The sequence below is a fragment of the Euprymna scolopes genome, chromosome 43 (assembly GCF_053919585.1).
Source record: "Euprymna scolopes isolate OS-2025 chromosome 43, ASM5391958v1, whole genome shotgun sequence".
NCBI classification, from domain to species: domain Eukaryota; kingdom Metazoa; phylum Mollusca; class Cephalopoda; order Sepiida; family Sepiolidae; genus Euprymna; species Euprymna scolopes.
Window position 1 is genome coordinate 23,150,741 of NC_136524.1, and position 26,228 is coordinate 23,176,968.

The following is a 26,228-nucleotide window of genomic DNA, read 5'->3' on the forward strand; positions in this document are numbered from 1 at the left end:
AGGGGTCAATCCTGGGGCAAACTCTCTTCCTGATCTACATCAATGATCTCCCAAAACACATACTTAAATCTTTCGTTGACATCTATGCTGATGACAACCATCTATGGCAACACATCAAAGGCCGTAAATGACAAAGTTCTCTCTCCTCTGATCTTGAGCGCGTGATACAATGGGGGAAGAGGTGGCTGGTTACTTTTAATACATCTAAAACCAAGTTCCTATCTTTACATCATCAACACTTTGATCCCATCTGGCATCAATTGAAATGGATGGCCTCATGTTTTGACAAGCTTCTGGGTTTGACTTTTACTCCTGATTTGAAATGGAATACGTACATCAAGTCTGTTGCCAAGGTCGCTGGGAAGATGGTGGGATCCTTCTACTGCTCCAGAAGATATCTCACTACTGATGCAATTCTCTATCTGTATAAAAGCCAAGTACGTCCAAGGATGGAGTACTACAGCCACATCTGGGCAGGAACTGCTAAAAACAGCCTATCCTGCCTTAACAAAGTACAAAATAGACTTTGTGGCTTAGATGGGGATGCCCTTTTCTCTTCCCTGCAACCTCTTTCTCACAGAAGAGATGTTGCGAGTCTGTCTTTGTTTTATCGTTATTTCTATGGCAAGTGTTTGTCTGAGCTCCAACCTCTGGTCACCCCTCCCGCCAATCTTTCATGATAAACATCCGTCTAGCTGAAACCACCATCATTAATTTTCCCCACTCTTTATCCGTGCCTAAATCAAAGCATAGATTCCATGAACATCAGAAGTGCACGACTGTGGAACTCTCTCCCATTTGCCTGTTTCCCACCTGACTACAACTTGGATGTCTTCAAGTCCAACATAAACAAATTCCTGATGAACCGCCCCCTTAAGACACTTTATCAAATCTCCAATACTAACGATTACTATATTATCCCATTGATTACGGTACACGCAATAACCCTTATCCTCGAGTTGCTTCTGGGACTTGATAAGTGGGGACCATGTAAAAAAAAAAAAAAAAAAAAAAAAAAAAAAAAAAAAAAATTTTTTTTTTTTTTTTTTTTTTTTTTTTTACAAAATACTGTAAAATTAAAATCCATATAAATATTAGTACTAATATTTATAAAACAATCCCAACAAGATAAAAAGCTCAATATATGCGATTGAGCAAAGCAATATAAGTATTATAGCATTCTTCATTGCCATGGATCTTATGACTGTACCTCTATTTTTCTTTATTGCACTTAACTACACCATCTAATATCCTTTTTAATCTAGGTTTCTTTTAGGTTTTTCATCCAAGCTTTTTAGTTTTTCAATATGTCAGGGCTCTATGGACAAATTTATCTCTAGTTGACAACTAAATATTTTCGTTTACTAGCCAAGTAGAAAAGTTACTAGCCAAATCCACATGATTTTTAGAATATGACATCTTTGTTCTATGACGAATATGTACATCATAAAGATTTTTAATAAGTGTAATCTTAAATATACACCAAATTTTTTGTTGATACTTGAACGTATAAACATTCTAATTTCCTCAATTTTTTTAAACAGCCTTTGTTAAAAAAAAATTTGTTTTGTTAAATATTTTATTGTTACATAATTTGACTTTTTTTTAATTTTTTTTATGACATCTTTCTGTGACGAGTATGTACGTCATAAAGATTTTTCTGTGATTTTTTTAATAAGTGTAATTCTAAATATACAACAAATTTTATGCTGATACTTGAAGATATAAACATTCAAATTTCTTCAGATGTTTTTGTCAACAGCGTTTGTTAAAAAAGAAAAAAAATATATATTGTTCTATTAAACTTTTATTGTTTAAATAATTTAACTTTTTTTTTATATATAAAACGAACAAAGTTGAAAAGATATTTTTCACTCAGTTGTCAGTGAAAGAAATGCAACTGCCAAAAGATAAGCGTTTCATTATTTCTAATCGACACTTTGAAAAATCACTCGCAATGTAGAGCCCTGTATGTGCTGAATAGCAAAATTTTTAACTCCTATAAACATTTTGCCGAGCTATTTATTGAAAATCCATGAATTAAGGAAAAGAACTTTTGTATTCCTTGTCATACAGTAAATGTCATAAAATTTTTAATTTATTGCATTTAATTCCAAATTTTCATTCATATATATATAGTGACCTTTTCTGTATGCGGAACAGTCTCTACAAAACTGTCAATTTTTCGTCTATAGACTTGTTATATAGGGGATTTAGACCTGTATGTGAAACAAATTCGTTTTAGTTTTAGCTAGTAAACATAGTTGCTTAGGGGGTCAAAATTGAAACTTTTGAAGCATTAGTAGACTAAACATTATTTCTACGCATGCACAAATATACATTTATACATTAAAGTCAGTTAATTTTTAAAGTTTTGATATCCATCTGTCAGTAACTATGATAGTAACAAATCATGCTAGAGCAGTAAATGTTTTGATTTCGATTCTGATAGCACCCAAGTCATATATATATATATATATATATATATATTTTAAATCTTGAAATCACTACTATATCATGGGTACAATATAATAGAGAATTCACTATAATATGAAATCTGCATAAATTAAAATAACATTTAAGTGTATTTTGCGATTGGGCAACAGCGGATGGTCTGCTAGTGATAGTTAAAATAAATATTGTCCATCATTTAATTTACAATCTAATAGAATAGCCTAGCAGAGGTAATGTCAAGGTCTATCACACCATGTTTAATGTTGCATTGGACAAACATTCAGATGGTATATAGACATACTACCTTTTAAATGGCTTGATGCACTTTGCTAAATTTTTTTTTTTTTTTTTTAATTTGAAAAGCACTAAAAATATATTAAAAATCAATACTTTACTACTACAAAGAAATAGTGATCTTTGTGATAATTCCCAAATCAATTATGCCTAATCTGTAATTAATCATTAAGATTCAGGTGATAAATAATCACTAATACAAAGAGAAAAACTCTACTAATGATCATCTGACATTAAGAGGAAAAAGGAGATTTATGTTACTGCATCAGCAGGTAGGGACAAAAGTTATATTCAGTAGGATTTTTTGTTTTTATCACCATAATAAATCAATTCAGTAGAAATTTTTCTCTTATCGGCCAGGGATTTTATCCTGGGTCCCCAAAATCAACAAAGATTAGACCATTCCTGTAATTATCTTGTCCCTGTTAATTTTGTGGTGGGAGTTAAGTTCTGTGCAGTTCTAGGAGGTCCACCCTCCCAGGCTTTGTTTTCTCTCTTTGAGAAAGGGTTGGTTTATTGCTAATCGCCTGGAGGCGCCTTCACCAAGGAATGCAAACGAGGCTGCCCAGGCACTTTTTTGCAGATCAGAGTGTTCCTCCTTGGGGACACTGACTTCTCCACCCCACTTTCTAGCGGGAGAGAACTAAATGCCATTTACTTAGTTTCCCCACAAGGACAGAGACACAAAGTCGTTTTTTTAATTTGCAGAAAATCCAGCTCCCCAAAAAGAGGCACTCTGGATTGGAAAAATTAAAATTGTCTCCGTCTAGAAAGATTTCTTTTGACTGAAGGCACTAAAAATGAAGTATAGTATCAGAACAGCTACTATACTTTTTCAAAAGAGAATCGCCAACCTAATAGGTCCCGCAGCTAGGCTTAAACCTCTGTCCCATCGATAAAATGTATCTGTTTTACTAACTTCAAGCCCTTGTACCCCACCTCCGCTGTAAATACTCTCAACAAACAGTTAAATCCCACCTTAACAGAGATTCCTAAATGCCAGAAAGCCTTCTACTCTAATAATAGTTTCTTACCTCTGACTGCTAGATTTTGTAATTCCCTTCCAGGTCCCTGCTTCCCTTACTGTACTGACATGCAGAAGTTCAAGTGTAATGTAAACAGACATCTTCTGTTCAACTCTCTACATAGTATGTTCCAGATAGTAGCCCCTACATCATAGTGGCACTATGCCTTGTTTAAGGTGAAAATGAAATGAAAAAAAAAAAAAGGAATTATTTGAAAATATATAATACAATTGAACAAATAAAGCACAAGGCCATAAAAAGTGTATCCATGGTTGGTCATCCTATCTATCCTACTCTTAGACTCATTACAGTCATAATTACTCTACGAACCATCTTACTTAAAGCATCCTCATTTATTGAAAATTTAGTTGTAGTTATATATAGTTTTTTGTTGTTTGCATAAAAGTTATACAGTAGATCAATTTTTAGAGATCTTAATTTAACATGGCATTAAAAAAAAAAAATTTTTTACAAATTGATTTTGCCCATTTTTTCACACACACACAAACTTTTTTATTCAGCTTGACTGTGATGTGCTATGCACTGAATGAAACCTTTGTCAATGTCTGGTAAAATTTGTATATTTACGAATTGGGCAGAAACAATTGTTTGTAAATAAAGTGTTTATTGAATGACTTAGGATTACATGTTACACACACAAGGACTGGAACAACAAAGAATTGTTAGAATAACTTCCTCAACCGTTTCTAAAGAATAAACTACCAGTTTTCCTGTTTGTTTAGAACCGGAAACAAATAGGCTGGTCTTCAAGTTGGAGTTGTATATCTGGCTCTTAACCAAAATCTATATGGAATTAGTTTAAAATTATTTATTATAAAATTAGTTTTCGTTTCAAAATAACAAAAATCAGTTAAGAGATTTGCAAAATTAAACCTTTTGTACAGATTTCTGTCCTATTTCACGTTTTCAAAATTATTTTATAAGATATTTTTTCAATTGTTCAGTGTTATGCTTTTGAATTAAATGCAATCGCATTAATAGGATTAAAAGATTTATTGAATAATGACCATATCGCTTTTATACTACCCCCCCCCACTTCATGGCACAGATGAGAAGGACGACTGGAGACTTTTTAAAGGAGTCACCACTTATCAAAGTCTGAAGACCACTCGAAGAGAAGAGTTAATGTTTACTTTTCAGAGATTTTTTAAGGAAATGAAGTCAACTATAGTTGAAAATACAAATAATGACATTTGACATCCGGTAGGATGCACCATCCCTTGAATAATTCAAGATTATCAATAAATTAATGCATGGAGATTTTTTTTTTTTTTTTTTTTTTAAATCAGTCACTGAATGAACTTTATTTCTTTTTGTTCTTTCTTTTTTTTTGTGTGTGTGTGGGGCGGGGGGGATGGGGTGGCAGGAGTCAACCTTATTTTTTGAGTGAGTGGGGATATATATAAATAAAATATTAAACCCTAACTCCTAGTTTTGCATTCACATGCTTAGTGTCGGCCGCTTTTTTTTTTTTTTTTTCTTTTTCTTTTTTTTCAAAAAACATCTTTTTAAAGATTTTTTAAGCCATAAAATCGTAACGGACTATTTCCTGCCCATTCTATGAATCGCAATCAGAAAACTGTGCCAATATATGCCGTATTTCTGTAAAAGCATCCAAATCTTTCACAGCTTTTGTTGACTGTTTTTTTTTTAATCATCAATCACAGTTATATTTAGCTAAACAGGAAATGAATTAATGAGTCATAATGCTTAGGACTTTAGTGAAAATCTGATTAGAAATCAATGTGTTATTAAGTCAATGACTCACCCAAAATTTCACTAGACAAATATTACCAAATGTATTATAAAGGAAAATAAAGCACGACACCTAGAGAAAGAAAAGGTAAACGTTACTATTTACAACATAAATTATCTTAAAGGAAATACAATTGATTAATTTAGCCAAAGACAATTTATTTTAGCTTATCACTCACCTCTTACCTTAAAAAAAAAAAAAAAAAAAAGTTATATTTAATAGGAAATAAAAACCAGTGAAGTTATAAATATTGGTAGCGAGTAAAATAGGGTGCTTACTTAGCAGTGTCAGAAATTTCGTGAAAATAGTGAATAATTCCACCCCATCTTTCCAAGCTTATAACTCCTCGAAAAATGTAATTCAAGCCCTAATTTTTTTTTTCAATTAAAGGAGTAAGGACCAAGGTTTTATTTAAAAAAAAAAAAAAAACAAAACAATGTGTTTTTTTTTTTTAAAAAAGGTTTTAAACTTCGGACTTTACAGGTAAATTTCTAAAAAACTGATTTTTTTTTTTGTTTTAAATTTGAATATATTATTTATTGACCTTTTCTCTTCAATTTGTGATATATAAACCTATTAAACATAAATTAATTATTTACTTTTTAATAGACATTTCAAAATGAGAGGCGTAAATTATTCGACCCCCTATCTTTCTAAGCTTATAACTCCTCGAAAAATGTAATTCAAGCCCTAATTTTTTTTTCAATTAAAGGAGCAAGGACCAAGGTTTCATTAAAAAAAAAAAAAAAAGACAAAAAGAAAAAATGTGTTCTTATAAAATAAGGTTTTAAACTTCGGACTTTACAGGTAAATTTCTAAAAAACTGATTTTTTTTTTTGTTTTAAATTTGAATATATTATTTATTGACCTTTTCTCTTCAATTTGTGATATATAAACCTATTAAACATAAATTAATTATTTACTTTTTAATAGACATTTCAAAATGGGGGGGGGCGTGAAAATGGGGGGGCGTGAAAATGGGGGGGCGTGAATTTAAAAAAAACGTTTGTCTAAAATATTATATTCGGTTTATTGGAAAGAACATAAAATTTCACATTGACCCTGAAAATATCGTAAAAATAGAATCAATAGAAAAATTTTGATAGATTTTTAAAATTTAAAAATTTAAAAATATTGAGTTTAAAAATTGAAAAATATTGAGTTCGGAAAATTCATTACTGTTTAAAAAAAAAAATAAAAATATTTTTATTACTTTTAAAACAACTGTAATAGTTTATTTTGGAAGTATAATCCATAAAGAAAATAAATAACCCACTTTTAACAGAGAAATTACGAGATTTTTATATTGTATTCGCAGTTTCGTGTTAGGGGTGTCAAAAATTCCTACAAAAATTCTGATACTGCTAGTGCTTACTTCTAAGAATCAAACCTGTTCTTTTAAAAACTAAATTGCAAAAATATTCTAATGCCTAAGATACCTGTCACGGAAACGAAGAGGTCATATTCTAAAAATTATGTAAATTGATAAAAATTTTTATGTAGAAAGTTAGGTCAATGTCTAGAATGTTTCCAAAAAAACAAAACAAAAAAAAAAACAAAAAAAAAAAAACACTTTACAATTACGTGGGGGTGGTGGTGCTGCCAACGAATATATACATTAAAAGTGGTGCAGAGAAATAGTTTTCATAAGAAATTTTTCAAAAAAGTGGACATCACTTTTCTATGTAAATTTAATGTAAAATCAGCACCCACTTTCTGGCTACATAGTGAAGGGAAGGGGGGGCATTTGTGTTTGCTTTTCTGCTTTCATTCTTCAATAAAGATACGAGGACATTAAAGAACACAAAGGAAAATCTGTATACAGATACGTGTAATTCCTTATGTTATCAGTGGTAGCCATTTCTGTACACGCAAGCGCGCATATATTTTTGATGCGTGCGTCAAAATATACTCGCGCTTGCGCGTATAGAAATGCTCACCATTGATAAGAAAGAATTATATCGCTTAATATCCGGAAAACTACTTGTTTGCGGCAAATTTAAACGCGATATTTGTTTTCACCATACCCGAAAACCTGTAGAGTCATGTTAAAAGTTATTGTTAAGGTGGGAAGTAAAAATTAACCAAAAAGGCTTTCGGCAGATAAAAAAAAAAAAAAAAAAAAAAAAATCATTAGGTGACCATATCATGAAAACTATTTCTCACCACTTTAAAAGTATATATTCGTTTTCAGCACCCTGGAAACCTATAAAGTCGTCATTGTAAAAGTTTTTTTTTTGAGTTGAAAAGATTTTAGACATTGACCGAAAATATTTTTTTTCTTTCTTTTTTTTTTACAATTGTAATAGTAAATTGTATCCATTATAAAGCTGATTTTGATCGTGATGGTCCAAACAGAGTCGTCTCCAACTTATTTGTAAAACATAGCGAATCAAAGCAAAACCTCGCTTCGTTATAAAATGTGGTTTCCTTAGTTTATAAAAACAGTACTAGATCAATTTACCAAAGTTTTTTTTTTTTGGGGGGGGGTAATATGATATGACATCGTTCTGTAACAGCTACGTAAATCAAAGCTTTTTTTTGGGGAGGGGGCATATGACATCGTTCTGTAACAGCTACGTAAATCAAAGTTTTTAGAAAAAATGTTCTATATTTTTATTTTGAAAATAGGTTGACTTCTAAATAAACACCGTAAAATGGTCAGCCATGTTCTTAGTTCCGGAAGTAAGGTATAGGTAAACGAAAGGTATATAAAAACATGGCTGACCACTTTACTTCCAAACAATATATACGGTAATTTAACAGAAGGCTTATATTTTTCATTCAATAGTTTTTAACGCAAATAGGTCACAATTGAGTAGGTAAATAAATTATTTTTTACTAATTTCCCAAATGTATTTATTTCCTTTTAAGATAATTTATGTTGACAATAGTAACGTTTTCCGAAAAGAAATTGTTATTGTTAGTTGACCTAACTTAGTTCCCATTTACTTGCCTCCCCACGAGAGCAGCAAGAAGACACAAGGTCGGTTTTTAATGTACTGAAAATCTAGCTCCAAAAATAAGGGGCACTCTGGATAGGAACAAAAATTTAAACTGTCTCAATCATGAAGGATCTCTCCTCCACCGACCGAGGACAGAAAAGGCGAAGTGTCAGCACCATCTTGGCCCGAAAGCCAAGACAACATCAAAACAAAATCACGTTATAAATATGCGATAAAGAAAAGGACTCCAGAGTTATTGACTATGTAGTAGTACAATGAACAGCATCTTATTTTCAATGTACTTTGTATGCTGTGGAGATATAAAAATACATCGTGTGTGTGTGTGTGATGTTTGAAAAAAAAAAAAAAAAAATATTTACTTTTTTTTTTTTTTCTAAGTAAATAGAATTTGATGCAACATTCGTTTCAGTTTTACTTTTGTTTTAATTATTTTTTCACTTCCTTTCGTTTTTGATTGAATTTTACGTGATCTTTTGTTTATTAAATTATTAGGTAAAAAGTAAAGGTAAAGGAAGTCCTCACTCATCCTTCACATGTTACGGGTTTATCTAAATAATAACATTTAGAAATAAAAGCATACTTAACATGGGGTGGCGCAACCGGAAGTAAAGTGGAAATAGTAATCGTTAAAGATAACCTTTTATTTATTTTTCTCAATATCAAGGTGCTTTAGTAAACTACAGACCATGTAATTTTTTAGATAGGATTTTCAGTTAAAATTCAATTTTACGGTATTTTGTTTATTCAATTGTTAGGTAAAAGTACAGAATAGTTACAAAATACACCTTCACTATAGTTAAGAATGGGTTTCTAAATAACCTTATTTCAGCTTAGTCCGTATTGTGTGTGTGTGTGTGTGTGTGTGTATAAAAAGGGAATGAGGTGTTTCCATGATACAAGCAAGGGTAAACTTCAATCTAATATAAATACCAGCATTTACATATTGATATATTAATCCCAACCAATCAATACAAACAATACAATGTCAAATAATAAATTTAATCGTAAATTTGAACTTACAGGTTTAAGTTGCACAAGTATTTTAATTTCTTTCCTCTCTCTCATTATATATATATATATATATATATATATATATATATATATATATAACGCTGGATATGGCGCAGTCAAACCAGCTGCTAACATTGCCCCGCTTTTTATTGAAACCAACCGAAGAAAGCTCTTTTTAGTATCCTCGTTGTTCCCTTAAGTGCAATTGTTTGGATCACTTTTGCACTTGGTTCACTAGGAATATTAGTTAAGTAGGACTTCAGGTTCTTCTTCAGAAGCCCTGCTGCGGCACATATAATAACTGCTATGATTGATATCATTTTCTTTTCATATCATACATGAAACCTTGATATTTGGTCTGTTTCTCACTTTCAGCTCTGTTCAGACCTCCATCATTAGGGGCACTCACTTCTACCAAGGTTGCAACTCTGACTTATTCCATATAACTATGTCACGTTGTGTGTGTGATGAGAATAATCACAATAGTATTCCGACGAAATAGAGAAATAGAAAGGAACAGTGTTTATCAAGGTTTTGTCTTTTTTTCGAGAAACAACTCGGTTTGTTCCTTTTTTCCCCCTCTCTGCGCGCGCGCACACACACACACACACACACACACACACACACACACACACACAGTCAATTCATAGCAAATACTATTTACTAAATATCAATCAAAACAAAAATTCAAATGCATTTATCAAACTCATGTTTGGGCGAGAAAGATATACGAGATCTGATATTTTTATAAATACAGCGAAGAAAGAATCGAATATCGATTAAAGTCAATAAAATAAGAGAAAACTACTACGGATTTTTAAGAATCCTAATAAAAAATAAACAAAATTTGTAAATATATTGATTTTTTTTCTTCTTTCAAATCCTCCACCCGGGTATAATGATATAACAATGTGACACATTGAATGTGCCTAATTGTCCGTCTGAGGATGCAATTAAAAACGAAACCCAAAAGCACTACTTGGGTAAATCTTTAATTTTTGTTACAATAATATTTTGAGGTCTATAATCGCAATTAACGTTTTTTTACTTAAAAGACATGGAAAAACACGTATTTTTTTTCTTCTTCCAAATTGCCTGTACTTTAATTTCTTTCATTGTGCTTAAGTATCAGCTTCCATGGCTGACAAATATTGGTTCGGTAAAATCCGGTAACGAGTTCCGATAACAGCCGAAAGGCAAGCACACAAAATTAAATCCACGTTACGGAAAACAGAAAATGGAACTCACACCCTTAAAGAAAATGCTAGTACTTATGCAGAATACGAAACGTTATTTTATTTATTTTGGATGGGATTTCTAGTTAATTCAATTTTTCATGGTATCTTGTTAGGTGAAAGTACAGAATATTTAATAAATAAAAAATATACACTTTCCCCATGTTAAAGATAACTTTAACAATAGATTTCTAAATAATAACTTTCTCGTTCCTATTCTGAAGTACTTATATTTTACTGGTATATTTACATCGTATTTATTTTTTAAACTGTTGCGCTTTATTCATTAATTTGTAATTGTTTGCTGGTGTTATTTTTTAATGCATCAATTTATTTAATAAAAAAAAAAGAGCATAAATTGTTACCTGAAAAAATAGTTAACATACGACACACTAGTGTATTTTATTCTTTTTCTGTTTCAGGAACCCGGATTTCATTCTTACGTGCTTGCTTTCTCAGCTGTACGAACAAATATTAGGCAGACATAGGGATTGATGTATATAAGCTCTAATTTCAGTATAGGACAGTAAGTAAATGGTTTATTTATGAGTGGGAAAGAGAGAGGGGAGAATAAAGAAAGAAAGAAAGAGGGTGCATGTTCATGTAGGAGCAGGAAAAACTGCTGAAAATATTGAAGGACAACAGTACGGAGTTGGGGGGGGGATAAGGAAAAGCCAGCTTCAAGAATTAAATATTCTTTTTATTATATGATCAATGTTAATAAAGATTGAAATTATATTTCGTATTCTTTACAATTATCGTCGATAATTATTAATAGAAAGAATGCACAACTATAAAAACACTGGTAAGAGTCTGAAGGAATTACTTCTAGGTTACAAAGATGGCAACTGTTTTATTTATTTATTTACAGAATAATATTCTGAGAAGGCAACAAGTAGCAGGTTCTCCTACGTAAAAACTTAACATATTTAAGAAAAAGACGGGAAGGAGCGGGGTGAAAGAAAAAAAAAATTGTTTTTTAGTAGTACAGATTGTTCATTATTATTATTATTATTATAGAAAGAAAAGAGTCCACGATTATATATTTCAAATATATATATTATATTTGTACAGAATCTTTTCTTAGCAGAGCGAAGAAAAAGAAAAGATAAAATATGTATTATTCGGACTACTATTATTCGTATCTTTTTTTTTTTTGCAACGTCTCGGCCGACGTAACCTTCAATTTCTTTACAAGATGCACGTGAAGAAAAATCGGAGTTTAACATCCAAGACTGAACGGAATAATTTTAAAAGTATCAATACTTATCTCGGAAATTATCAAATAAAATTAAAATGATTACATATTTTTGAGACGAGGAATGGCAATTTGTATTGGTTGGTTTCGGACTAATATTGAGTAAAATTAACCAGAGTAATACAAAATTAAAATAGTTTTGTAATAAATTAAATAAATAAAAAAAATAAATAAATAAAAATAAAATCGGGGGAAGAAAAAAAAAATGGTGCTTATTGCAGAGAAGATACCGTGCCAGTTTTTATACCCCCCCCGTCTGTTAAGAATGGATTTCTAAATAATAACGTTATTTCATCACATTAACTTCTCTGCATAAGTAAATACATAAATAAATAAACTACACTCGGTGCTTATGCACTTATGTGACTTTTCTTATGCTAATGCACTTACTGATCCGCGCTATTTTTTAAATCGTATTTCCAAGTTTAAAGTTTTGTTTTTTTATTCAATTGTAAGGTAGAATAGGTACAATTGTATGGTACAAAACACCCTCCCCATGTTAAGAATGGCTTTTAAAATGTTATTTCAGCACGGATCAATAAGTGCACTGCACCAGTGCGGCAGTGCACACACCACTGCACTAGTACTTTTTTTTTTTAATAGTATTCAAGTTAAATTCAAGTTTTACGACATTTTTAGGTGAAAGTTCAGCATAGTTACAAAACACCCTCTCCATATTAAGAATGGCTTTCTAAATAACGTTATTATTTCATCACGGTGACATAAATGCATAAGTACCGTTAAGTCCAATATAAGTATAAATACACGAAAAATAATTACACTACATTTATTAAAAAAAATTCAATAACAAACATGACTAATACATAAAATCAAATAATAGAATTACACTGTCGGTATCTACCTACCTATATCCTGTTGTATTTACTTAGCAAGTAAAGCAATAAAGCACCCGTTTATGTCTATGTAACAGTTCATCGGTTTGATTTTTAAGGAGAGATTGTTGTCTTCTACTATTTCTTACTGAGCTAGTATCACATTTGTCAGGGAAAAAATAGGTGTCATATTTAGTTTATAGAAATTGGCGCACGCTCAGATCGTTATAGAAATTGGCGCACGCTCAGATCGTCATAGTAATTGACGCACACAAATATTGTTTTGTTAAAATGGGTCGTGTTAATAGTTAATTTTACGAAAAACCTTACTAATGCAGATTTTTTTTTTATTAAAATAACTCAAATATTAATAACTATCAGCATATGAAGGTACTTTATGCACTTATTGAACCATGCTGAAATAATAACGTTATTTAGAAAGCCATTAACATGGGGAAAGGAGGGTCTTTTGTAACTATTCTGTACTTTCACCTAACAATTTATTAAATAAAAAGAGATATTTTTTTACGACCTGCCCCAGCGTAAACACCAACCATCCCATGTTAAGAACGACTTTCGGAAATAAACACCCACCATGTTAAGAACAGCTTTCGAGGTTGTTTTTTTTATTATTACGAAAGCCGTTCTTAACATAGGAAAGTTAGTGGGTTGGGGTTTTGGGTTCGTATTACTGTACACAGATTCGAAAAAATTGTCAAAAAACAAATATATAACAAATAAATGTTATCAAAGGCAAGATAAGTTACTTTTCTACCAAACTGGATATATTTTTCGGGTTTTTATTCAATGTAACATTTATTCAGCTCGAAAAACATACAGTGTTTACCGATGTATTGGAACATTCAAGATGGCGTCTTATTCTCTCTTTAACACGGTAAGTGTGGGAAAAGATGTTATGAATAAAAAAACGGATAAAATACTGTTAAAAACTCGCTCAATGTATATTACCGTGACATAGGTTGACATATATTCGGCGGGTTTTTAATAGTATTTTGTATAGTTTTTTATTTATAACACCTTTTTCCATACTTACGGTGTTAAAGAGGGTGTGAGACGCCATCTTGAATTTTCAAATACATCGGTAAACACTGTTTTTCGAGCTGAATAAATATGTTACATTGAATAAAAACACAAAAAATATATCCAGTTTAGCAGAAAAGTAACTTATCTTGCCTTTGATAACATTTATTTGTTATATATTTGTTTTTTGACAACTTTTTCGAATCTATGTGTACAGTAATACAAACCCGGGGTTTTTATAATACGCCGGGACACGTAAAAAAAAAAAAAAAAAAAAAAAAAAAAAAAAAAAAAAAAAAAAAGATATAGTAAAACTTTAATTTAACTTGGAAATACTACTTAAAAATAGCGTGGTTCAATGAGTGCACAAGCACCAATATATCTTATACATTGATTTTCAGTATTTACTTCAGTGTTCAATAAACGAGTAGGGAAGTTATGAATATATATATATATATACATATGTATTACAATAGTCATATCATGTATATGTATTTTACCTATTTTTTCAGCGAGTAAAGCTTAGACAACATTTAACCTAATGATTTTCTACTGGAATGAAACAAGAGCGTCTCTGTGTAGTTAACTTGCTAAAGATATATTTTCGTGCTACTATATACATACGAGACGTACGTGTGTGTGTGTGAGAGAGAGAGAGAGAGAGAGAGATTTCTGTATGTGATCTTTACTCCACATTCAGCTGGATTACTACCCTCGGTAACGAAATGCCTATGTAGCTTACGTGCCACAAGTATTTGTTTGTTCATAGTAAGCACTACTCATGCTGAAGTAAATACCGAAACAAATATATACGTGAGCAATCTTACGTGCGTACACAAGACGAACACTTACGAACGGTGGAGTAAACACATGACTACACACAGAAATCTCATACACACACACACACACACTATATTATATAACTGTACAAACACAATTTCACTTCTTGCCCACCTCCTCACACACACAAAAAAATACGCTTAATACTTAATTATAATGCAGTTAAAACATGTTATACAGGTCTGAAGACATTTTTGTACAAATTACAATAAATAAATAAAGTAACATTTTTTTATAAAAAAAAACCCGAAGGAATAAATTCAGAGGGGGAGGGACAAAGCACAAATTAGTGAGATAAAAATAAAACAAACATTTTATAAAATAATTTAGGATATCATGGTTAAGTAAATAAAGTCGTAAGTATATATATATATATATATATATATATATATATATATATATATCTCACAGGATCTAAGGAATATTTTAATACGGATACCTAGAAATAAGGAAACAAAAGAAACCCTAGAGAGAGTGAATGAGAGTGACTACTTCAAGAGAAGGGGGGGGGGGAGTCACTCCACTGTTTAAACATTTATTTTTCGATGACCTTATAAAACAATTGCTTTAATTTTTGCTTTTTTAGTGAAATTTCTGTTTCCATGTGCAGCTATGTTTATCGTTTGTTATATGGAGTTAAATAGTAGTGGATATTTTGAACGGGGAATTTTTTTTTTGTCCCCCTAATAAAGAAGAGATTGCGAAAAAAAGACTCACAGACAGACATGAAAAGAGAACGAGACACACAGACAGAGTATGTTTTTTTTTTTTTTTTTGAGGGGGGGGGGGTTTAAAAGAAATAAAAGGAATATTTACATTCTACTACAAAGTGATAATACACCTAGCCGATCGTAATGATTTAAAAAGAGATCTACGAATGATTGTTTATTGTTTATTCTCACCTTATTTCGAGGAATAGGGCCTCCTTTGGTCCCCATATCCTGATGATGACTTATATTGTGCGAATCCTAAAAAAGGGGGGAAGCCTTCTCTGCAGCTTTTTCTTCGGTCAAATACACACGATGCAGTCAAATTTATTAGCTTCATCGACTGCTCTCGAACTGGCGAAGACACCCAAGTCCATCAAAACGGCTTGCACGACCTTTTCAGACCGAAATAAAAACAGCAAAATACGACATTAGTCTGCCTTTCTCATCTCCTTCTCCATAACTCGGTTGTTTTTGGTTATTATGACGTTTTGGGGGCGACAACCGCGGTGCATTGTGGGCGTGTTAATGTAAAGAAAAAAAAAAATAATGGAGGCGGAGCTAGCCAAGACGGGAAGAAGAAACATCAACTAGAACAGCATTATTTTCGCTTTTTTTCTTCATTAAATAAATATCGGATGGATGCAATATCTGCCCACAAAAATACAATAATCGAAGGTAATAATTTTAATTTAATTTTTTAAAAATTAATTTTTGTATTTTTACAAAAATATTTTAAATTTAGTTCCTATCCGCCTTTTTACCATCATCCCCTATACCTCCATCTTCCCCAAAAGAAAAAACAGTCTTCAAACTTTTCTCTTTTTAATTTGATTTTTTAAATCAATTTAAGAAAATAGTATGAATAAATATTTTTAAAAAAAAAAGAAAGAAACATCTTTCTTCCATGTTTAATCAATTATTAGCATTGTTGAAATCTACAAATTGCAATATTGATTCACTATAGAGAGAAGAAATTTTTCGTTTCGTAACTTGAAGAACTGTCCGATTTTTATACGCAACCCAATTTTCGTTTAACGCTTCTATCAAAGTTTTTCTTCTTCATCTATTTTTTTTTTTTGTTTTGTTTTTTTAATTAAAAAGAAAGAAGAAAATAAAAAGAAACTTCTTCTTCAGAACTTTTACTTTTCTCCCTAAAGGGTAAAGTGTGTTTGCAACCAACATTCTTTAAAGAAAAAAAATTTTCGGCCATAAATTCTTGGATGAAACATGTTGCAGGTTCCCTTTTCTGTGGTACGTTTTTTTTTCGGAATCTTATTGATTTGACGTATGTTTACGCAAACACACACACACACACACATTTGTATTTCAAAGTTTTGAAGAATTTGTTAATTTTCATTTTTTTTTTTAAAGAATGCAATGTATTTTTTTAAGTGTGTAATTTATTTTGGAAAAATGCTTCATAGGAACTATTTTCATTATTATATGCATAAAAAGAATTATTGCGACAAAGTTTTCGTTTTCGGTAAAAATCAATTACTAAAAAGGTAATTTATTTTATGAATGATTTTATTTATTTATTTATTACTGTTTTTTACTTTTTTTTTTACCTTTTCACATAACGTTACATTTCATAAACAAAAAAAAACAAATAAAAGAAAAACATTAAAATTTTTAACATTTTATATTTTTTCTTTTTTGTTCGTATTATTATTTAATTAAAAGGCAAAAAAAAAATCAAACCATTAGAAAAAATATTTTTAAAAACTTTGCAACAAGTAGGATTTTAAAAAAACAAAACAAAAAAAACTTCAGATTTATTTTCTCCTTGGATTAGAAAGGGTAAAGAAATAAACAAATTATAAAAAGATGAAAAATACCTAAGAAATTGCATTTTACTTCAATTTTCTATCTATAATATAAAATTAAAGCTGTTAAAGGAAGAGATAATTAGTAATTATTATGCTTAAAAAAGACTTTTAGCCTACTTTTTCTTTGGCGAAAAACTTTGTTCTCCTCCAGATGCAACAAGTTTGTCTTTTCGCGTTATACCTGAGAATTTTCAGTCCCTTAAAATTTTCATTTCTTTCTATTAAAAATAAAATTACAAATTTTATATATTTTTTTATATTAGTTCATTTGTTTTTTGTTGTTTTTTTTTTGTTTTGTTTTTGGTATTTTCTTGTTCCAAATAAGTTTAAAACGTGTACAGAGGGAGCGGGGGTCTAATAGAAAGGGTTACCTTTTTTCAAACCAAACCACCATTGTTCGTTCTGACGTTCTGTCACTTTCTTAGACCCATATCATACCTGTTTACTCCTTTTTGTAAAAAATTCCTGTTTTCTTTACTCTTTTATTTAACGTATTTTCAAGACTTAACTAGTCAGAAAAAGATGACCAGTAATACAAACCCCAGCTTTTATTTCATAATAGGATCAATTTTGTTTTAAATAATTTATTTCGAAGTAAAAACGATTTCGGATGAATGATGAAAAATTCTTCCACCCAAAATTATTTCGGATCATTTTTGCCAATGCTAAAATAGAAAGAAAATATGGATTTGTTTTTATGTTGTCTTTTTCCTTTTTTCTTTTTTTTTTTTTTTTTACCTATAATTTGACACAAGAATTTAAGAAAAATGTTATTCATTATATGTAATAATATTTGTTAAACTTGGTATTATTATTCTTTTTTTTCTTTTTTTTCAAGAGATTTATTTACTTTTTTAACGTAATTTCCATGCTTCTTTTATGTCAGTTAAAAAAAAAATGTTTTTTTAGAGCTCTGAAATTATATTTTATGGAATTTAAAAAAGTTAATCAACTTATTTAAAATTTTATTTATGTAAAAGCGTTTCAGGGGTTCTCAAAATTGCCTCTGGTTAGTATTCATTCCTAAACTTATTTGCGTAAAAATGTTACTGGCGGAGTTGTACAACCATGTTACTGTTTTTGGTTGTCAAAAAATACGTATAATATATTTCAGTAATAATAAACATCTGTCAACAAAATAATATAATCAATCTTTGGTTCAGGATGGGCGCTATTATTCGCTAGTCTAACCGCATTGGAGAGCTGTGATACAGCGAAACAGTCTGGATAAGTTGTTATATTGAAGGTATTTTGCAAATGTTTAATTTTTATGAATTTCATTTTTTCCCCATTTTTTTTTTTTTCATTTTTTTTTTTTTTTCAAATTCTAAGTAACAAATAATAAAACCAATATTTATTAAAAACGTTGTCATTCGGGCTTAGGGTTAGTGTTAGAGTTTATTTTTAATATTTATTTGCAAATAAATAAACACAGTAGATTAATTTGCCCTGTCACTAGAAAAATCGGACATATTTAGTCGATAAAAATGTATTTGATTCAGATTTTATTAGAGCCAGAAACGATTAAACTTCATATGAATGTTAAGTTTTTAAAGGCAATTTCTTATTTACCTGCCTCTCCACGAATGCTGAATGTGTACGCAAGGTTGAACTTATGTGGGATTTGGCGATTTCTGAACGCCACATGGCCATTAATAATCTAACTGTATAAGAACAACGTCCATCTAAAACAGCGGATCTTACTTAGGGCTATTGTTTATTTCTTGTCACTATGCACACTACACTGGGTGACGTTACAAATAGACGAATGGACGTCATAAAGCTACCATTCATCGGGTTTGTATTACTGTGCACATAGATTTGAAAAAGTTGTTCAAAAAATAAATATATAATAAATAAATGTTATCAAAGGCAAGATAAGTTACTTTTCTATCTAACTGGATAAGTTTTTAGTGTTTTTATTTGATATAACATGTTTATTCATCTCGAAAAACATAGTGTTTGCCGATGTTATGTATTGGAAAATTAAATATGGCGCCCGACTCTCTCTTTGACACGGTAAGTTTGGGAAAAAAGAGTTAAAATTAAAAATAAAAAGTATACAAAATACTGTTAAAATCCACCGAATATATGTCAACATATGTCGCTGTAACATATATTGAGCGAGTTTCTAACAGTATTTTGTCTAATTTTTTTTATTTTTAACTCCTTTTCCCAAACTTACCATGTCAAAGAGAGAGTCGGGCGCCATATTTAATTTTCCAATACATCGGTAAACACTGTTTTTCGAGCTGAATAAACATGTTACATTAAATAAAAACACTAAAAACATATCCAGTTAGGTAGAAAAGTAACTTATCTTGCCTTTGATTACAGTCATTTGTTTTTGACAACTTTTTCGAATCTATGTGTACAGTAATACAAACCCAGAAAGACACTCTGTCCTGCAAAAAAAAAAAAAAAATGCTTGGGCAACCCCGTTAGAATTCTTCAACAAAGGCGCCCCAGGCGATTAGCAATAAACTAACTCCTTCTCAAAGGAAGAAAGCAAAGCCAGGGAGCATGGACCTCTTATAACTGCATAGGGTCAACCTCAGCCAACAGAGAAATGGACATCTTAACAATGAACTAGATTCTGATTACTTTGGTTCCGAGGTGGAAACCCCCGGTTGAGTTAACCAAAGACAATTCTTTTATAAATTAGGACATGAGACCATCAAGTGTAGTAATATGAGAGGGTTATCATTGTGTTTATCCCACTTTTAACTAGATACATTGAGACACGTCGCTCATCCAAATATAGTTCCTCTCTCTTTTGTACTATTTGTCTATTACTTTCATTTCAGTAGTCACCACAATACCGCATTTACTCTATGGGAGGGGGGTATCTTTTATCCCGAATGGGTTGAATCGAATTTTGATGAATTTTCAGAATAATTAAAAATAAAAATTGATTTCCTTAATAGCTATGTAATGATAAAAAAATTTTTTTTGTGGACTCCTTGATAAGTGAAATCTAAGAAATTACTAAAGCATGCGCAGGCTGCGGCGGCTGCGCAGGGGAGCAACAATTTATTTTTCTTACACAAATAAGAAAAACGCACAGTTAAATATTTTGCTGAAAAATGGTGACTTCGTTTTATTCCATTTACTAAGTTATCTTATTTTTATCAACATTTGTCAAGCTCTTTTAAATAGTTTTTTGATTTCCATTCCAGAATTTAACTGGGGTGAAGGCAATGATAGATAGTTTTTATATTTTCTCTCTCCCTCTCTTTCATTTCTCTCTCTCTCTTTCATTTTTTTCTCTCTCTCTCTCTTTCATTTTTTTCTCTCTCTCTCTCTTTCATTTCTCTCTCTCTCTTTCATTTCTCTCTCTCTCTTTCATTTCTCTCTCTCTCTCTTTCATTTCTCTCTCTCTCTTTCATTTTTCTCTCTCTCTTTCATTTTTCTCTCTCTCTTTCATTTTTCTCTCTCTCTCTTTCATTTTTCTCTCTCTCTCTTTCATTTTTCTCTCTCTCTCTTTCATTTTTCTCTCTCTCTCTCTTTCATTACTTTCTCTCTCTCTTTCATTACTTTCTCTCTCTCTTTCATTACTTTCTCTCTCTCTTTCATTACTTTCTCTCTCTCTTTCATTACTTTCTCTCTCTCTTTCATTACTTTCTCTCTCTCTCTCTTTCATTACTTTCTCTCTCTCTCTTTCATTACTTTCTCTCTCTCTCTCTTTCATTACTTTCTCTCTCTCTCTCTTTCATTACTTTCTCTCTCTTTCATTTCTCTCTCTCTCTTTCATTTTTCTCTCTCTTTCTTTCATTTTTCTCTCTCTCTTTCATTTTTTTCTCTCTCTCTCTCTTTCATTTTTTTCTCTCTCTCTTTCATTTTTTTCTCTCTCTCTCTCTCTCTTTCATTTTTTTTTCTCTCTCTCTCTCTTTCATTTTTCTCTCTCTCTCTCTTTCATTTTTCTCTCTCTCTTTCATTTTTCTCTCTCTCTTTCATTTCTCTCTTTCATTTTTCTCTCTCTCTTTCATTTCTCTCTTTCTCTTTCATTTTTCTCTTTCTCTCTTTTTCATTTCTCTCTTTCTCTCTTTCATTTCTTTCTTTCTCTCTCTCTTTCTTTCATTTCTTTCTTTCTCTCTCTTTCTTTCATTTCTTTTTCTCTCTCTCTTTCTTTCATTTCTTTCTCTCTCTCTCTTTCATTTCTTTCTCTCTCTCTCTTTCATTTCTTTCTCTCTCTCTCTCATTTCGTTTTCTCTCTCTCCAATTTCGTTCTCACTCTCTCTCCAATTTCGTTCTCACTCTCTCTCCAATTTCGTTCTCACTCTCTCTCCCATTTCGTTGTCTCTCTCTCTCCCATTTCGTTGTCACTCTCTCTCCCATTTCGTTGTCACTCTCTCTCCCATTTCGTTGTCACTCTCTCTCCCATTTCGTTGTCACTCTCTCTCCCATTTCGTTGTCACTCTCTCTCCCATTTCGTTGTCACTCTCTCTCTCCCATTTCGTTGTCACTCTCTCTCTCCCATTTCGTTGTCACTCTCTCTCTCCCATTTCGTTGTCACTCTCTCTCTCCCATTTCGTTGTCACTCTCTCTCTCCCATTTCGTTGTCACTCTCTCTCTCTCCCATTTCGTTGTCACTCTCTCTCTCCCATTTCGTTGTCACTCTCTCTCTCCCATTTCGTTGTCACTCTCTCTCTCCCATTTCGTTGTCACTCTCTCTCTCCCATTTCGTTGTCACTCTCTCTCTCCCATTTCGTTGTCACTCTCTCTCTCCCATTTCGTTGTCACTCTCTCTCTCCCATTTCGTTGTCACTCTCTCTCTCCCATTTCGTTGTCACTCTCTCTCTCCCATTTCGTTGTCACTCTCTCTCTCCCATTTCGTTGTCACTCTCTCTCTCCCATTTCGTTGTCACTCTCTCTCTCCCATTTCGTTGTCACTCTCTCTCTCCCATTTCGTTGTCACTCTCTCTCTCCCATTTCGTTGTCACTCTCTCTCTCCCATTTCGTTGTCACTCTCTCTCTCCCATTTCGTTGTCACTCTCTCTCTCCCATTTCGTTGTCACTCTCTCTCTCCCATTTCGTTGTCACTCTCTCTCTCCCATTTCGTTGTCACTCTCTCTCTCCCATTTCGTTGTCACTCTCTCTCTCCCATTTCGTTGTCACTCTCTCTCTCCCATTTCGTTGTCACTCTCTCTCTCCCATTTCGTTGTCACTCTCTCTCTCCCATTTCGTTGTCACTCTCTCTCTCCCATTTCGTTGTCACTCTCTCTCTCCCATTTCGTTGTCACTCTCTCTCTCCCATTTCGTTGTCACTCTCTCTCTCCCATTTCGTTGTCACTCTCTCTCTCCCATTTCGTTGTCACTCTCTCTCTCCCATTTCGTTGTCACTCTCTCTCTCCCATTTCGTTGTCACTCTCTCTCTCCCATTTCGTTGTCACTCTCTCTCTCCCATTTCGTTGTCACTCTCTCTCTCTCCCATTTCGTTGTCACTCTCTCTCTCCCATTTCGTTGTCACTCTCTCTCTCCCATTTCGTTGTCACTCTCTCTCTCCCATTTCGTTGTCACTCTCTCTCTCCCATTTCGTTGTCACTCTCTCTCTCCCATTTCGTTGTCACTCTCTCTCTCCCATTTCGTTGTCACTCTCTCTCTCCCATTTCGTTGTCACTCTCTCTCTCCCATTTCGTTGTCACTCTCTCTCTCCCATTTCGTTGTCACTCTCTCTCTCTCCCATTTCGTTGTCACTCTCTCTCTCTCCCATTTCGTTGTCACTCTCTCTCTCTCCCATTTCGTTGTCACTCTCTCTCTCTCCCATTTCGTTGTCACTCTCTCTCTCTCCCATTTCGTTGTCACTCTCTCTCTCTCTCCCATTTCGTTGTCACTCTCTCTCTCTCCCATTTCGTTGTCACTCTCTCTCTCTCCCATTTCGTTGTCACTCTCTCTCTCTCCCATTTCGTTGTCACTCTCTCTCTCTCCCATTTCGTTGTCACTCTCTCTCTCTCCCATTTCGTTGTCACTCTCTCTCTCTCCCATTTCGTTGTCACTCTCTCTCTCTCCCATTTCGTTGTCACTCTCTCTCTCTCCCATTTCGTTGTCACTCTCTCTCTCTCCCATTTCGTTGTCACTCTCTCTCTCTCCCATTTCGTTGTCACTCTCTCTCTCTCCCATTTCGTTGTCACTCTCTCTCTCTCCCATTTCGTTGTCACTCTCTCTCTCTCCCATTTCGTTGTCACTCTCTCTCTCTCCCATTTCGTTGTCACTCTCTCTCTCTCCCATTTCGTTGTCACTCTCTCTCTCTCCCATTTCGTTGTCACTCTCTCTCTCTCCCATTTCGTTGTCACTCTCTCTCTCTCCCATTTCGTTGTCACTCTCTCTCTCTCCCATTTCGTTGTCACTCTCTCTCTCTCCCATTTCGTTGTCACTCTCTCTCTCTCCCATTTCGTTGTCACTCTCTCTCTCTCCCATTTCGTTGTCACTCTCTCTCTCTCCCATTTCGTTGTCACTCTCTCTCTCTCCCATTTCGTTGTCACTCTCTCTCTCTCCCATTTCGTTGTCACTCTCTCTCTCTCCCATTTCGTTGTCACTCTCTCTCTCTCCCATTTCGTTGTCACTCTCTCTCTCTCCCATTTCGTTGTCACTCTCTCTCTCTCTCCCATTTCGTTGTCACTCTCTCTCTCTCTCCCATTTCGTTGTCACTCTCTCTCTCTCTCCCATTTCGTTGTCACTCTCTCTCTCTCTCCCATTTCGTTGTCACTCTCTCTCTCTCTCCCATTTCGTTGTCACTCTCTCTCTCTCTCTCCCATTTCGTTGTCACTCTCTCTCTCTCTCCCATTTCGTTGTCACTCTCTCTCTCTCTCCCATTTCGTTGTCACTCTCTCTCTCTCTCCCATTTCGTTGTCACTCTCTCTCTCTCCCATTTCGTTGTCACTCTCTCTCTCTCTCCCATTTCGTTGTCACTCTCTCTCTCTCTCCCATTTCGTTGTCACTCCCTCTCTCTCTCCCATTTCGTTGTCACTCTCTCTCTCTCCCATTTCGTTGTCACTCTCTCTCTCTCTCCCATTTCGTTGTCACTCTCTCTCTCTCTCCCATTTCGTTGTCACTCTCTCTCTCTCTCCCATTTCGTTGTCACTCTCTCTCTCTCTCTCCCATTTCGTTGTCACTCTCTCTCTCTCTCTCCCATTTCGTTGTCACTCTCTCTCTCTCTCTCCCATTTCGTTGTCACTCTCTCTCTCTCTCTCCCATTTCGTTGTCACTCTCTCTCTCTCTCCCATTTCGTTGTCACTCTCTCTCTCTCTCTCCCATTTCGTTGTCACTCTCTCTCTCTCTCTCCCATTTCGTTGTCACTCTCTCTCTCTCTCTCCCATTTCGTTGTCACTCTCTCTCTCTCTCTCCCATTTCGTTGTCACTCTCTCTCTCTCTCTCCCATTTCGTTGTCACTCTCTCTCTCTCTCTCCCATTTCGTTGTCACTCTCTCTCTCTCTCTCCCATTTCGTTGTCACTCTCTCTCTCTCTCTCCCATTTCGTTGTCACTCTCTCTCTCTCTCTCCCATTTCGTTGTCACTCTCTCTCTCTCTCTCCCATTTCGTTGTCACTCTCTCTCTCTCTCCCATTTCGTTGTCACTCTCTCTCTCTCTCCCATTTCGTTGTCACTCTCTCTCTCTCTCCCATTTCGTTGTCACTCTCTCTCTCTCTCCCATTTCGTTGTCACTCTCTCTCTCTCTCCCATTTCGTTGTCACTCTCTCTCTCTCTCCCATTTCGTTGTCACTCTCTCTCTCTCTCCCATTTCGTTGTCACTCTCTCTCTCTCTCCCATTTCGTTGTCACTCTCTCTCTCTCTCCCAATTTCGTTGTCACTCTCTCTCTCTCTCCCATTTCGTTGTCACTCTCTCTCTCTCTCCCATTTCGTTGTCACTCTCTCTCTCTCTCCCATTTCGTTGTCACTCTCTCTCTCTCTCCCATTTCGTTGTCACTCTCTCTCTCTCTCCCATTTCGTTGTCACTCTCTCTCTCTCCCATTTCGTTGTCACTCTCTCTCTCTCCAATTTCGTTGTCACTCTCTCTCTCTCCCATTTCCTTCTCTCTCTCTCCCATTTCCTTCTCTCTCTCTCTCCCATTTCCTTCTCTCTCTCTCTCCCATTTCCTTCTCTCTCTCTCTCCCATTTCCTTCTCTCTCTCTCTCCCATTTCCTTCTCTCTCTCTCTCCCATTTCCTTCTCTCTCTCTCTCCCATTTCCTTCTCTCTCTCTCTCCCATTTCCTTCTCTCTCTCTCTCCCATTTCCTTCTCTCTCTCTCCCATTTCCTTCTCTTATTTCTCTTTCTCTCTATCTTGTTTGCTCTCTCCTCTAGAATACCTTCTCGTCTTACATTTTCTCTCTCTTCATCCCCTATCGAACTTTCTCTCTCTCTCTCTCTCTCTCTCTCCACTTTCTCTTTTATCTATTCCCTCTCTCTATCCCTTTTCTTTCTCTCTCTCTCTATCTTTTCCTACAATCTCTCTATCACTCTTTCTTAGTACATCTCTACCCTCTTTCTCACCCTCTCTCTCTCTCTTTTACCCTTTACCTCTGTCTACTATTATCAAAGCCCAGATGCCACTCGAGGATAATGGTTAAGAGTGTACAGTAATCAATTGAACGACATAGTAATCGTTAGTAATGGAAATTCTGTAAATTTGTTAACTTAAGTGGAACGGCTCATCAAGAACTTGTTCACATTGGACTTGAAGACAATCAGATTGTAGTCAGCTGGAAAGCAGTAAAACGGAAGACAGTTCCATAGGCGGGCAGTTCTAAGAAAGAAGCTTTGTTCACGGAATCTAGGTTTAGGCACAGATAAAGAGTGGGGGTAATTATTGATCTAGTTTTCAACTATCAACTAGACGAGTGTTTCTTGTGAAAGTTTTTGGCGAGGGGGGAGCATAGATTGAAGCTCAGTCGAGCACCTGCCATGAAAATAACGATAAAGCAGAGACAAACTCGCAACATCTCCTCTGTGAGATAGGGGT

General features: G+C 33.7%; 2 protein-coding genes across 5 annotated transcripts in view; one reads left to right on the forward strand and one right to left on the reverse strand.

Moving 5' to 3' along the window:
- LOC145268237 (ubiquitin-like protein 3) overlaps positions 1-18,993 on the reverse strand; it is a 59,244-nt gene extending 40,251 nt beyond the window's left edge. The window contains exon 1 of one of the 2 annotated variants that reach the window (XM_080123564.1): positions 15,637-15,998. In XM_080123564.1, coding sequence (XP_079979690.1) covers positions 15,637-15,672 — 36 coding nt within the window. In that variant the 5' untranslated portion in view covers positions 15,673-15,998. Of the gene's footprint in view, positions 1-15,636; positions 15,999-18,845 lie in introns of those variants that run through there. The other variant, XM_080123563.1, reaches the window with a different exon arrangement.
- The window catches only part of LOC145268236 (uncharacterized), a 188,506-nt gene continuing 178,263 nt past the window's right edge, over positions 15,986-26,228 (forward strand). For 2 of the 3 annotated variants that reach the window (XM_080123559.1, XM_080123562.1), the window contains exon 1: positions 16,456-16,695. The gene's annotated coding sequence lies outside the window, so the exon portion shown is untranslated. Of the gene's footprint in view, positions 16,120-16,455; positions 16,696-26,228 lie in introns of those variants that run through there. The other variant, XM_080123560.1, reaches the window with a different exon arrangement.